At 45.5% G+C, this 15,519-nt stretch overlaps 1 protein-coding gene across 1 annotated transcript in view; it reads left to right on the top strand.

The window, feature by feature from the left end:
* Positions 1-15,519, top strand: part of LOC308334873 (phosphatidylinositol-binding clathrin assembly protein) — a 106,882-nt gene that overhangs the window by 83,755 nt on the left and 7,608 nt on the right. Inside the window, 5 exon segments of the mRNA XM_080791754.1 lie at positions 5,540-5,707; positions 6,206-6,238; positions 8,215-8,363; positions 12,974-13,030; positions 14,464-14,580. Of these exon segments, the coding sequence (XP_080647880.1) occupies positions 5,540-5,707; positions 6,206-6,238; positions 8,215-8,363; positions 12,974-13,030; positions 14,464-14,580 (524 nt within the window).

The following is a 15,519-nucleotide window of genomic DNA, read 5'->3' as shown; positions in this document are numbered from 1 at the left end:
CTGGCACCTCTATGGCACCTGCACTGGCCCGACTATGGCACCTGCACTGGCCCCACTATGGCACCTGCACTGGCCCCACTATGGCACCTGCACTGGCCCCACTATGGCACCTGCACTGGCCCCACTATGGCACCTGCACTGGCCCCACTATGGCACCTGCACTGGCCCCACTATGGCACCTGCACTGGCCCCACTATGGCACCTGCACTGGCACCACTATGGCACCTGCACTGGCCCCACTATGGCACCTGCACTGGCCCCACTATGGCACCTGCACTGGCCCCACTATGGCACCTGCACTGGCCCCACTATGGCACCTGCACTGGCACCACTATGGCACCTGCACTGGCACCACTATGGCACTTGCACCTCAGTCAGGGCTTTCTCCCACGTAGTGTGTCACTGCGTCGTGTCATGCTACGAGCTTGTACATATCTGCTAGAAAAATCGTGAACATTAATTGTGCAAATCTTTGAATATATTATTTTAAAGTGAACATTTTAAGTCAAATCTTTGCTTCTGGAGGTCCTGCCTGGATCACAAGATATTGTGAGATGGGGGTCCGTGGCCAAATAAATATAATTGTGGGGGTGGGTCCTTGACCTTGAGAACCACTGACATACATGGCAGACTGACATGGCAGAAACATACTGTAGGTTTTTCAGAAAACTTAGAAGCTTTAGACACTTAGAATCGGCCTCAGGTCTTTGGGTTAATCACATACTGTATACGCAGCCTTATTTATTCACAAAGACAATGAGAACATCATTAACATTCCAGTTAATGAGGAACTGCCCCAGTCCTTCTGGGATTCCCCAACAGACTGGGGAAGGAGTTGGCTCAGAACACAGCTAGGTGCTGCTGGCTGGCCTTGTCCTGGTTGGTAATAAGCAGCCATTGTCTGAGCTGTTGAAGGTCAGGGTTTTCTGCTCTCGTCTGGGCGCTCTGGTTACTTTACTCCCAGATCAACAGCAGTGTCTCCTGAGCCAAGAATCCTGCCAAACCATCCACAGTAACCTGTGTGTTGTTTGGCCTTCAGCATGCAGCGAGGATGCTCCTAGATACAGCTTGCTTTATAATAATTACGCTCTGTGCTTTTAGCACTCCCTTCAGCCAGTGCAATTAAGAGATAAAGTATGCTAAGTGTAAGATAGTTTAATGTACTGTATAAGTGTATAAAATGGCCTAGTACAGAGAAGAAGCATTACTTCTGATGCATTACTGCATCAAAGGTAATCAACAAACTATCTGTCTATAAATGCGCCACATCTCTGTACGTCATGTAATCCACGTAACTCGAGAACCGGTGTCGAGTCCGTCAGATCGCCTGTTGTCCAGAACCTGCACAAAAGCCCCTGCCCGTACAGGGCCCCTACAGTGCCCAGGCTCTGGACAGGGCCCCTACAGTGCCCAGTCTCTGGACAGGGCCCCTACAGTGCCCAGGCTCTGGACAGGGCCCCTACAGTGCCCAGGCTCTGGACAGGGCCCCTACAGTACCCAGGCTCTGGACAGGGCCCCTACAGTACCCAGACTCTGGACAGGGCCCCTACAGTGCCCAGACTCTGGACAGGGCCCCTACAGTACCCAGGCTCTGGACAGGGCCCCTACAGTGCCCAGGCTCTGGACAGGGCCCCTACAGTACCCAGACTCTTGACAGGGCCCCTACAGTACCCAGGCTCTGGACAGGGCCCCTACAGTGCCCAGGCTCTGGACAGGGCCCCTACAGTACCCAGACTCTGGACAGGGCCCCTACAGTGCCCAGGGCCCCTACAGTACCCAGACTCTGGACAGGGCCCCTACAGTACCCAGACTCTGGACAGGGCCCCTACAGTGCCCAGGGCCCCTACAGTACCCAGACTCTGGACAGGGCCCCTACAGTGCCCAGGCTCTGGACAGGGCCCCTACAGTGCCCAGGCTCTGGACAGGGCCCCTACAGTGCCCAGACTCTGGACAGCTTCATACATGGAGCTGGCCTGTTCTGACGTCTGCATAGACGTCCATATTTGGGCATGCCTTACAAAGGACGCCATATATGGCCATACATTTCCAACTTGCATCGTTCCAAGTAGGCCAGTGCCCAACCTGGTCAAACATTGTTTTTATAGTACTGGCCAAATAATTGGTCAAATCATATATAAGAAAGAGGCAAACAATTGTGAACAACCTTCAACAACGCCTCTGCGTTGTGAGCTTGTAGATCTGCTATATTTTCACAATTATATATAGTATAAATACAAAGCTTTATCCTTCCCTCCCTTCCATTGAGTTTCATTCATTTCACTCAGTGTGATTGACAGGTCGTTAACAATAGCGTTATCCGGATCACAACAACAATAACACTCCAATTATAGCTGAGAAGATGAAGAACGGAGGAAGATTCTACATTTGTACCTCCTTTTCCCTTTCTTCATATCTCTCTCTCCCTCTCTCGCTCTCCCTCCCTCAGCCCATATCTATTTCCCACCCCATCATCCTCTTTCACGCTCTCCAGTTTCTACATGCAACCCCTCCTCTCCCCCCCCGTCTCTCTCTCTCTCTCTCTCTCTCTCTCTCTCTCTCTCTCTCTCTCTCTCTCTCTCTCTCTCTCTCTCTCTCCCTCCCTCTCCCCCTCCTCTCTCTCTATTTGCTTGCCTAGCAGGAAACTGTGTTTTTCTGTCTACTGTGTCAGCACCACTGTCAAACGAACACACCACTTCCTAACTAAATATTATCCCTCTCTCTCTCTCTCTCTCTCTCTCTCTCTCTCTCTCTCTCTCTCTCTCTTTCCGCCTTGCTTTGCTCATTTTCTTCTTTCTTTTTTAATCCTTTTCCTGTCCTTGTCTTCCCTGGTTTCTGCCGTAACCTTTTTTTTGAGGGGCGATATGCATATGCCCAGCTTTGTGTGTCTGAGTGTATGTACAGTACCATGGAATGTGATGATGTATGATGATAAGAGTGCCCCTGACTTCACTTTTAGTGTGATTTTTACAGTACTTTAGTTGATAGGGGTCCCCCAGTGCTCTATGCCAGTGGTCCGGGGACCACCAGTGGTCCTTGAGGGGCTTCAGGAGGTCCCCAGCTAAATGATGGAGAGTTGGTAACCATGAATTGGACCCTGAAGCTTCTGCGTTTTTCCGAAAAACGCGTCCAGTGTGCAACCACCTTTATAGATCTTTAATTCTTTCTTTCCCATGTCCGGACTCCGTATACGTACCCAATGGGACGTTGCTAGGTCCGTATATATACTCTGTGTATATAATGGTTGAGCCCCATGGCAGCTTTTAACATAGATCCGGTTGCTATGCAACGCCTGCGTCACCACCAGCTATGGGACGTTACATCTGATGTCCGTTTACCACAGTTCAAAGGAGGATTTTCAAACCTCCATAAGTCGGAAATCCAGTGTGTGCCTCGATATGATTTTTTATAACCACTGCTCTATGCTATATCTATATCGGTTTGCTTTTTTCCCTCATTAGCAAAAATAGCTGATCCACAAGGTCACAACGTGTCGCTGCGAGCTATTTTCCACAAATGTTCGCCTCACAACAGGGAGACTATAAGGGTGCACGACACGTGGTTAGGAGTTCAGAGACTATAAGGGTGCACGACACGTGGTTAGGAGTTCAAGTAGAAACCTCAAAGTGGAGAAACATAAATAGAGCACCGAAGTCTGAGGTCAATGTCGGTAGTGGGCACTATTCCACGGGCTCATGTATATTTGCATTGTAATCCCCATAGGGGGATTTTAGATCGCCTCAAGAACTGTGAATAAACAAATGATCCTGGCCGTTTCACTCATATGGATATGAATAATCAACTGCTGCCCAATTAGTTACATTTTCGCTAGAAACAGACAGTATCAAATACGACAGAATGTCTGTCTTAAGCGATACCGAGACACCTCCCCGACAATATCGCCAAGACAGTTTGTTATATAATGCTTAAACAGATCAATATTGTGGGAAATTGTTGAAAATTGTGGATCTATGCTATTTTCACTTGGCCAATGTTTGACCAGTTTATATAGTACTGTGTAGTTTGTTGATTACTTTTGATAATAGAATGGTCTTTTATTTTTTAAATATTATTCTCGAGGTTTTTCGAGGTATTAAGAAGGTCTTAAATTGTCACTTCACTGTCTTCTGGGGACCCCCCAGTCAGGTGGGGACCCCCGTGAGGGTCCTGACTTACAGGTTGAGAAGGTGACATGGACGTTACTCGTTACACACACACAGCGGATAAACGTTTAGAGGAAAACAACCATCACTGTTGGTGGGAATTCTGCATGAAGCCTAAATTGTACTCAGTCGCGTGCGGGAAAGATATAGCTTGTAGATCAGCATTTTTGGGGGTATAAATCAGGCTTAGGACTGGCAGCGGGTTCCATTCCTTTAGTAGCTCCATAAATAAAGCACATCACTGACTCTGACTTATGTGCGACGTGCGTGCCTGTGCTCGTGCACGACACGTGCGTGCGTGTCCGGGTTAATTCCCAGCACTTCTTTATCGGTGTAAGTGGTTGAATGGTGACATGCTGGGGACTATAAAGTGCTTCATCACGCTATTCTCTAATGCAAGACTTTTTTAATCTTATCTGTCCATCCTCGTTAGACTGTTGCTCTACAAACCCTCCTTCCTTCACCACATCCTATCTTGTTTTTATACTTCTCCCACACTTACCACCACAATGCACACACACGCACGCACGCACAAACGCACACGCACGTATGCACATTCTCTACGTTTGCAGCATTAGAGTGATATATTGCTTCTCACCATTAGCTGGATGAGTGCTGGCATGTGGGAGTTGTTAACACAGGCAATTATCTGCTCATGCAGTAGGCTGCACACACACACACACACACACACACACACAGAAAACACACACATGTTTGTCAACCAGAAATGACTGCCGTCTCTGTCCACAGACCAGAGACAATGAGATGGATGTGTTTTTTTCTCCAAGCTCATTTATTTTCTCCTTTTTAATCTTTTCCTCTCTGGATTACTCTCTCTCTCTCTTCCCTGTTCCTTTGTGATTGTCGCACGCACACACACACACGCGCACACACACACACACACACACACACACACACACACACACACACGCACACACACACACACACACACACAGATGGTTGCAGTGCTGGAAGCGGGCTAGCTGTTGGTAGAGGATGTGAAGTTACAGATACAGTGATTTAGATCATCTTCTACAACTTGACGCTATCACGTCTGTCTGTCTGTCTGTCTGTCTGTCTGTCTGTCTTTCTGTCTGTCTGTAAGTAAGTAAATATATATCTATCTTGCTCTCTTTGTGAGTCACCTCAAATCATAAACCTATCATAATCCGTGTCAGCTTTTGTTTGATTCAACATGAACCTGTATTGTTCGTCTGTACGACGACGTGTGTGTCGTTGACTTATGAATGTGGTTTTGACGGAAGCAACAGCTGTACGTATTTGTCTGTCGTCATCACACAGGGCCCTGCGTACTGCGGGCCGTGGGGCTTAAGCGCCACTAAGTTCCATTGTTTATCCGGGCCTGTGTGTGTGTTCAGGTTTTGACGCCCTAGGAGAGCTGATGAAGCCCACGGTCCCAACGCACCTGGCCCACCACCACCACCACCACCACCACCTACAGCAGCCTCCACCAATGACCATCCACCCTGTCGGGGGCAAGATGCTGGCCAACGACCTCGACTCCTCCCTGGCCAACCTCGTAGGCAGTGAGTGTACGGACGGACGAACATACACACACACACACACACACACACACACACACCAGCATCAGCTGACATGCTCCAATCCAATGAGACGTCGATGAATACCTGATTCCTTAGCCCACTTGAAAAACATGGATTTACACAACAGTGATGATAGTGCTGTCAAACAAATCTATGAAGCTATTCATGAAATCAGCACAATTCTGTACAATATGTAGTGTGGGGTCATCTCTCAGCCTGTAAATCATTGAAGATTGAACATTGAATCGATGTACAGTACAGCGGGGGAAAGGATGTACACCCCCTGAGGGACTAGGTTTTAAATGGTTAACTGTCTCTTTGTGTGTGCGTGTGTTGATTCCTCTCCATTTCATTCACGCCCCATCTCCTCTCTATTTCTCCCCCCCCCCCCTCCCCCCAATCATCTGACTCATATAACACACAAAGTATTAGGCCTCATTGTTTTCCTTTTTTTCTTCCGCTCTCTCTCTCTCACTACAGATCTGCAGTTCGGCGGGACCGTGGCCAAGAAGTAAGCCTCAGAGAAACGTATATAGTGCAATAGTGCTGTGTGTGCAGCGTGTGACTGTGTGCGTGCGCCGTGTGTTAATTGCGTGCGTGCGTGCGACGGTGTGTGTGTTACTGATGGTTCACACACAGTGTTCTGTTCCTCTCCCCTGACAATATGAATAGGCTTTCTGCCACGCTACCTCCTCCTGTAAATAACGCTGCCAGCTGTCTTACCTGTGTGCGTAACCACTGGTGTCCACCAGTAGTCCTTGAGGGGGTTCCAGGTGGTCCCCACCCTAAATGATGGAGAGTAACCAAATGGACCCTTATAGATCTTCTACTCTTGAGAGCGTAAAATGAAACCAAATGGACCCGGGAAGCATAATCGCCCGTTCTTACCTCACGCTGATTCATCTGAAGTCTCTCTAGAAGCGTTTATATCCCAAACGAGATGCACGCTGAAGTCAGGAATGAAGACGGAACGATGTCCTTTTGGACAAAACCATGGAGAGCTCCCTAGATTTAGAGTTACGAGCCTTTCTAGTGGAGCCAATTAGAGAATGTAGAAGAATTGTTGTCTCTCCTATCGTACCAACATCAATACAGCATGGAATTGTGGACAAAATCTTATCCAGCAGCAACAAAATATTCCACCTCTCGGGTCTGAGAGGCTTGTCCGTGGCTCAAAAGCTGAATAAATATAAAACGGGTTCAGTACAGTACGAGTTGTAGGAATAATACAGTACAGTATGTATAGTTGCACCACTCGGTTCACACGGGTGTGAGTTTGAATACTTGCACAAATCGTTTTTAAGAGTGAACATTTTTAACTCAAAATCTTTGCTTCTGGGAGTCCCTGCCTCCTGGAAGAAAATCCTTTGAGATGCACGTGGGCAGCCAAAGACATTTAATTTGAACCCTCATAAAGTGCAGAATGCAAACTGAGTTAAATATAATCGTTGCTGTCGGGCAGAAAACCTTGCAACCACGTTTTTCCCCCTGAAAATTAACCATGGACGGATTAAAGTCAAAATAGCAAGTGTGTGTGTGTGTGTGTGTGTGTGTGTGTGTGTGCGAGTGTGTGTGTGCGAGTGTGTGCACGCGCAAGTGTGTGTGTGTGCGCGAGCAGGTGTGTGTTAGCAGCACACAGGTAACCTTTCTCGTCATTTTGCTGACTAAGGGCCATTTCACATTTGGCAGCTGTTCAGGTTCTTGCAGACGGGAGGTTCATTCCAGACGTAATGAACGGTCTCGACAAGCGCGCTCTCTGGCCAAGTTTAGACTCCACACACCGCCGTCATTGAATGGGACAAGGAAATCAAAGGCATTACAATTTGGAGGGGGGGGGTGTTCGGCGTGCGAGGGGAGCTCAGCAATATCGTAGGGCTTTAAAACCCTTCCACTACTAGAGGATGATTGCTGTTCGATCGTTGGGACGCCACAAGCTGATCTGCACTAGTATCCAGTTTGTAACACCTCTCTGTTGTTGTGTTGTGGTTAATGGTGCATTTATATAGCGCCTTTATCCAAGGCGCTTTACATAGATTGTGCATTACATTCAAATCAAATCAAATCAAATTTTATTTATAGAGCACATTTTCAAAGACCAGGAGGCCAACCAAAGTGCTGTACAGGAAACATGACAAGTAACATAGTAAAACAAAATCAAAGCAACACAAAAGTACACAGGTTATATTACAAAATCGAAGCAACACAAAAAGTACACAGGTTAATTAGGTCAAACATTAAAAGCCAGGTAGAAGAAATGGGTTTTTAGTAAAGACTTCAAAGACATTCATGCACACATTCACACACCGATGGCGGAGGAAACCATGCAAGGCACCAACCAGCACATCAGGAGCAATTAGGGGTTCAGTGTCTTGCTCAAGGACACTTCGACACTAACTGTGTGTGTGTGTGTGTGTGTGTGTGTGTGTGTGTGTGCGTGCATGCTCGCGTATCCAGTTTGTAACACCTCTCTGTTGTTGTGTTGTGTATGTGTGTGTACGTGTGCAGGCCGGACATGCAGTGGGGTCAGCAGGGAGAGAAGAAGCTGACGGGAGGTCATAACTGGCAGAACAAGACCATGTCCACCACACAGTGGGGCCCGGCGCCCATCAACCCCCAGCCCATACCCGTACAACATGTGGTGAGGAGAGCACACACACACACACACACACACACACACACACACACACACACACACAATTCAATTCAATTCAATTCAATTCAAAGGGCTTTATTGGCATGAGAAAACATACGTTTACATTGCCAAAGCAGAAAGAACAATACAACAATACAGCAATACAATCAAAACAGAAATTATGTACTTTGAAGGTCAGAATCTTCAATAGATCAACCTCTGTGTACCAAGATCACACACACACACACACACACACACACACACACAGACTGTTGCCTCTCGCAATTTCCAAATGCTTCCGTCATACAGTCTGGAAGATGAGTGAACGATAAAGCGGCAGTGAATGCTCCTCCCCACTTCCGTTTCGTCTTTACAATCGCGCAGGTTTTTCCTAATATCAATCGAAATCATCTAAGCATAATATAGCTTGCTGCTTAGCAAAAATGGAAATGAAAATAATAAAAGGTAAAGGTATTTCAAAATATAATTTTGTCATACGGAAATGCCAGCTTTCCTACTCGGATTACTTCCAGACTGTTTATAGCATTCGGAGATTGTGGAATAGTTCTTTGGCTACGCGAAACTAACCTGACCCCAACCTGAATCTTTCAGTAATAGCCTTGGCTCTAAAAGAAATTGTCATTTTGTCATGAAAAAAAATGAGCATTTCTCAACAAGAGGACCAGAGAAATACCACTATATCCTTGGGTGGGACATTTTCTCCCCATGAGGATATAGCAATACAAGCACTGCACTCACACACACACGCGCGCACACACACACACACACACACACACACACACACACACACACACACACACACACACACACACACACACACACACACACACACACACACACACACACACACACACACACAGGTATATGCTTTCAGGTGTGTGTGTGTGTGTGTGTGTGTGTTTACTTGCATGAGCATGTATTCCCCAGTGACAGTCTGCTTGGAGCACAATGTCCTGTCTGCAGAGAGAGAGAGAGAGAGTGTGTGTGTGTGTGTGCAACTGTGCATGTTGTGCACGTACGTGCACTGAGCTTGCCAGCCCCTGATTGTCTTCCTGATCTGTAGATGTGCAGTTTCTGGCTGACAAAGACAAACTGTCACTAACACTTCCTCTGTCTCCCTCTCTTCCTCATCTACTTACCATCTCTCTATGTCTCTCTCTCTCTCTCTCTCTCTCTCTCTCTCTCTCTCTCTCTCTCTCTCTCTCTCTCTCTCCCCCATGTCTCATTCCTGGCCATTCCTCCCACTTATTTCCTCCCTGCTCCCTCGTCTCGTCCGCCTCATTCTTTTCATTTTTCTCTCCTTTTCATTTTCCCCTCCGTTCCTCTCTCTCTTCCTCTGTTTTATCATTCCTTTCCTTCCTGTCATTCCCCCCCCCCCCTGTCTACTTTCCGTCTGTTTTGCTTCATCATCCAATCGCCTTCCTTCCTCGCTCGCTCACTCGTGCTCTCTCTCTCTCTCTGTCTGTCTCTCTCTGTCTCTCTGTCTGTCTCTCTCTCTCTCTCTCTCTCTCTCTCTCTCTCTCTCTCTCTCATATTTTGCATTGTCATGCACCCCTCTTGCCCCATGTTTGGCAACTTAAACTTTTCTTCTTTATCTCTTGTTCTCTCTCTCTCTCTCTCTCTCTCTCTCTCTCTCTCTCTCTCTCCATCTGTTTCTGTCTGCCTTTATGTATGTCTGTCTTTCTATCTGTCTGTCTGTCTCTATTGTCTTCCCTGTGCATTCTTCCCCGGGGCAGAATGGAATGTTCTATGCTAGTTATGTAAGTATTCATCTCTGTTCACAAACACTTTTTAACAACAAGCTACTGCTGTAATAAACCCTCTCCCTCTTTCCTCTCCTCTCTCTCTCTCTCTCTCTCTCTCTCTCTCTCTCTCTCACCTTGACTCTCTCTCTCTCTCTCTCTCTGCATTCTCTCATGCATTCCTGCCAGTCACTTGTTTAAAGTCTGGAGGCCGCCGCTCTGTTTACTCTGTGAAATAACATCCTTGCACCGAGCGGCCCTGTTCTGTCCCGCATGCCTTCAGCGTAGCACTGGAACATACACTACATAACTGACGTTCAAAGCCTGGGGTTCAGACCCTGAAGCACGAGGTACCGCGTTGCACTGAAGGAAATAACAGGATCCTCTTACAATACTTTTCATATCAAGGCCCATCATTTATTGAGCATTTAGCCTCTCAGACCCAAAACTAAAGAATATTTTGTTATCGTTGGATATGATTTTGTCCACAATTCCATGCTGATGTGATACCATTAGGAGATAACAGGCAAACGTTAAGTAGTGTAACTATTATTCTACATTAAATTGTATAGACTTAAGTAATGCAGATGTTTTAACAATAATGTAACTCTTGTAAGCGTAAAATGAAACAAATGTGGTTTCCATACCAAGTCTCCATCATTTAGCTGGGGACCACCTGGAACCCCCTCAAGGACCACTGATTTAGAATAGTGCTGGTTCAGGGTATACTGTAGTTGGATGGATGGATAGATTTAGCAGAATAGTCAGCCAGTTCAGCTAAAATCTGGTGAAATATTGTTGTTCCCATGATGAGATCACTGAACGATATTGAACCCCCTGACAGGAACCAAATGTTCGACTTCTAAATAAATGCCAATTTTTATCTGGTTTATTTGGGCGGTGTGCCGCGCAAAGAGAGAGAGAGCGAGAGATAGATAGAAGGCGAGGGAAAGTGAAAGATAAAGAGAAAGAACCTCAATTTTAACCCAGGCAACAATAGCATAAGATGAACAACATAATGTACTGCACTAAAGATTAGATATGAACAACCATAATATCAACAACAAGACAATTCTTCCTCAGTTGACTCCCTCTTGTCTTTCGTTCTACCTCCAAGTTTGTAAAAACTAAATCAGAAAGAAAGAATAAACCGCTGAGTCAGACAAGTTGATAGGTACACTATTCAGGTATAAGGAGATGCATTATGTCAGCCAAAGTATGCGGAAATCCAGTACCGAGCCTATATAACGAATTCTGTGTAGTGTACTGACTTTTCACTATATACCGGTAGGCCTATATTATGATTCCCATGACGTAAGACTCTCTTAACAGACGGGTTAAGCCGGCTCTTTGGCTCTAGTCTAAAGGGCAGAGGTCAGTGGTTCCTATGCAATGACAAGCCACCCTTAATGTATTCACTGGAATACAGTGTGTTTTGGCTGACCTGTTCCCTCTCTCTTTCTCTCTCTCTCTCTCTCTCTCTCTCTCTCTCATTACTCTGCCTTTATCTTGCTACCACTGTCTCCCTCTCTTCACCTTCACTGTCCCAATCTTGTGCATCTCTCTCCTCTTTCCTCTCTCTCTCTCTCTCTCTACACGCAGGGGGACTCTGATTTAATCAACTATAATCAAATTTAGTTGACTAAAAACTAGACTAAAACTAAAACACTTTTAAGATGACTAAAACATGACTAAAACTAATTTTATTCAAAAGACTGACTAAAACTAATTTTATTAAAAAAGATATTAAACTACATCAAAAAAATTGTCAAAATCAACGCCGGTGCCTTATGTACAGGTACTGTATGTATTGGCTCAGTACAGTTCACTCTTCTGCTTCTGAAATGCACACAGCTGTCCCTGACTAAATGAATCCCCCCCCCCCCCGTGGAACAACAGAAAATGATTACGATAGAACCGGCGCAGACACACAGCATCTTAATAATGTATTCACAGGTCGAGGCTGCCGTGCTAAATCGATCCGCTTTCCAGCGGTTCCCTGTGGTGTGACAGACGCGTCCCCTCCCTCGCATACGCAGCATGCGGCGCTGTTTTCCTGCTCTTTTTGGACTCGCTAGCGGTTGCTTCCTCCGTTTCTCTTCAGTGTGTGTTCCGCAGCGGTTCTGTCTCTTCTGTGCGCCCCGTGGTGCCAGATTGGAGGCTTCGACAGATGTAGTGAATAGATTCATGAAAAGTATGTAGGGCATTGTAAAACATATGCGTCACTCTTGGAGCTCAAGTGAGCACTGCTCCTTTTGCTTCCTCCGTCTACTGTGGTTCTGTTATACTATGTGCAGGATTCGGAGTGGGAAATCTGATCTATTATACGTTTCACTCCATCTTAATTCAGTTCAATTCAATGGAGTTTTGTTGGCATGAGAAAACCTACTTTTACATTGCCAAAGCAAGTGCCAAAACATACAGAAAACAATTTGAAAAAAAGAAACGCGGAAAGTGTGTGTAGGGTAGCAGTTGGAGGGGGTACAGCATGAGAGAGCTATGTCACATCGCAGCGTATAGCCTACTATACATGTTTGGCGGTATGAAGCTTTTTGAAACAAACAGATTTTGCCGTAACATTTGAGACAATTGGGAGCATTTTCCCCAAAACAATTTAGAATAGTATACAAAAAAACTTCAGATTTCAAATGTGTCTGTGTCAATGGTGCAAGAAACACAATGGAAACTCTCTCTCTCTCTCTCTCTCTCTCTCTCTCTCTAAAAACGTGATTGAAGGAGTGAGGGAGTGAGTCTGGCCCTCCGATGTGGTTTGGTTTGTTGTGGTAATCATGACTGGCTGTGTGTGTTTCGGAGTTGCTTATTTTTGTTTTTTCTATCTATCGACCCTAACAGGCCCCGCCCCCCATGGCATTCCCCATGACAACACCACAAGTGCCTGTTTATGGAATGGTGAGCCAGCACACACCCGCACACACACACACACACACACACACACACACACACACACTGGAACACACAAAACTTGTGCAAGTAACTGCTCATGTTTTTTTATTTAACCACTTAGACATTTAGACCTGAGACCAGATTCTACAAATGTCTTCTAAATCCTGAACATTTTCATGTCAAGGACCCCCTAAGATGTATATGTCATTGGCCGCTGACCCCATCTGGAAATATGTTGTTCCAGGGACCCCCCCTCTGTGATGCGATGTGTGACCAGTGTTAATTCCTTTGACTAAAACACAAACACCTTTTTATCACCGACTAAAACTAAAAAAAATGAATTGTCCAGAATGAGACCATGGACTGTGGTGGTTGGGACAGTGTGGTGGATATGATGCTGTTGGTGAGATAAGAGGAGATGAACTTCGCACACCTTGAGCTCCAAACTTTTATTTCATGAAGAGAATACAACGTTTGGACCCTTTCGGCTATTCATCAGGAATACGTTGTATTCTCTTCATGAAATAAAAGCTTGGAGCTCAAGACCTGGTGGGCGAACTTCATCTCCTCTCTCACCTACGTATATGTATTTTTATTCAGCACCCGTAGAATGTTTTGAGATGTGTGTCTTTTCCTGCTGGATCCTATTGTTAGGAGAGATAATCCATACACCACCACCATAACACCACAACACCATAACACCACACAGGTATTGTCGACTTCGACCTGCAAGTGAGAAACTAAATCACATCAATACATTTCTTTGAGTTTTTCAACATAAGGCAGAACTGCGTGTGGGTGGTCAGTGCCAATGGCTACTGGAGAAGTTCAAGGGTATATTTAGGTCTGATGTTACCGTGCATGTTCAAAATGACTTCCAACAAGTACATCCAAAGCATACATTTATTCTTTTATGTATTTATTTTATATTTTGGAAAAACTAAACTGCCTGAAGGATTTGGCGAAATAAAATAAACATGCTCTGAAAATGCATGAATTTTAAATACACACACTTTGGGGGTTTTCAAGTGGACCCTGCTAGACAAAAGGTCCCCTGAACTGCTAAATGATTTAGCAGTTTTAATAAACGTGATAATAGGGGAACGATTCTGTGGCCAGCTTTTTTTTTCTCCCTTTCCCGAGTTTGTGATAATTAATCATTTGTGTGTTGTCAGCACTTACAAAGAAAGTTTAAAAGTCATAGCTGCCAGGCATAGCATCTCAACCACGAGTATATGCACGCACACGCACGCACGCACACACACACATACATACACACACAGACAGTGATACTTTGCATTAATATATTTCCGTCTTGTCTTTCGTTCTACCTCCATTGCATTCTTTATCTCCTGCTCTCTCTCTCTCACTCTCCTTATCGCTCTCTCACCCCCCTCTCTCTCTGTCTCCCTCTCTCTCTCGCCCCTCTCTCTCTCCAGGTCCCTACTCAGATGGGTCAGATGGGAGGGGTTCAGGTAATGGCTCCTCAGCCCATGATGTACAACCAACCCGTCCTCAGACCCACTAACCCCTTCGCACCCATGCCAGGAGCCCAGGTAGCGCACGTACACACACACACACACACACACACACACACACACTCTCTCTCACTGTCACACTCACACACAGACATGATTCAAATTAAAATGTATCAAAAGTAGCAGGTCTACACACTTGCAGATCTGCAGATTTAGATTTTTTTTCAGATGTCAAACATTTCTGAGATGATGGAATGATGATGGATGAAGATGGAAGGGAAAGCTTCTGAAAGCTTCATAGGCAAAGATAATAAATATTAAAAAAAAACGGTCAAAATGACCTCTCAGACATGCTAGTGTTAAGTAATGCAGATGTTTAGCAATCATTTATCTCTTGAGAGCGTAAAATGAAACCAGTTTCATTTTACACTCTCAACAGTTAAGGAACTAATAAGGGTCCATTTGGTTACAAACTCTCCATCATTTAGCTGGGGACCGCCTGGAACCCCTTCAAGGACCACTGGTTGAAAACTGCTGTACTAAAGTATGGAGAATTTAAGCACTGAAATGTTCAGCATACATTCTTGTGGATATACACATATATACAGCCTGCTGTTATGGTCTGGAATACTGGAAATCTCAAAACACAGTCGACCTGGGCGTACAGCCCGTGGAACTGCTCAGCCTGCTATTCCTAAACGTAACCTAAGTAAACTATGCTTAAACGGTTAAAACCTAACCTTATTCCTAACCTTAACCTCAGTAAAACTGCCTAACTCTAAACCTATATCTAACCTTATTCTCAGTAAAACGAATACAAGAACCGCCGCACCGAGTGAGCGGTCGGCATGAGGTTGGTTGAAAAAACGAGGGCGAGTGTGTTTTAAGGCGAGCATTCCGGATACCATGGTCTGCTATCTCAAACAACACCTAGATATCCATGAACCCATTTAGACCTGAGGCCGTTTCTACAAATGTCTTCTAAATCCTGACAGTTTTCTGAAAACCCATGTTTCT

This window comes from Protomyctophum bolini (genome assembly GCF_963924005.1).
Source record: "Protomyctophum bolini genome assembly, chromosome: 20".
Classification (NCBI taxonomy): Eukaryota; Metazoa; Chordata; class Actinopteri; order Myctophiformes; family Myctophidae; genus Protomyctophum; species Protomyctophum bolini.
This window is presented reverse-complemented; position numbering and strand designations above follow the sequence as displayed.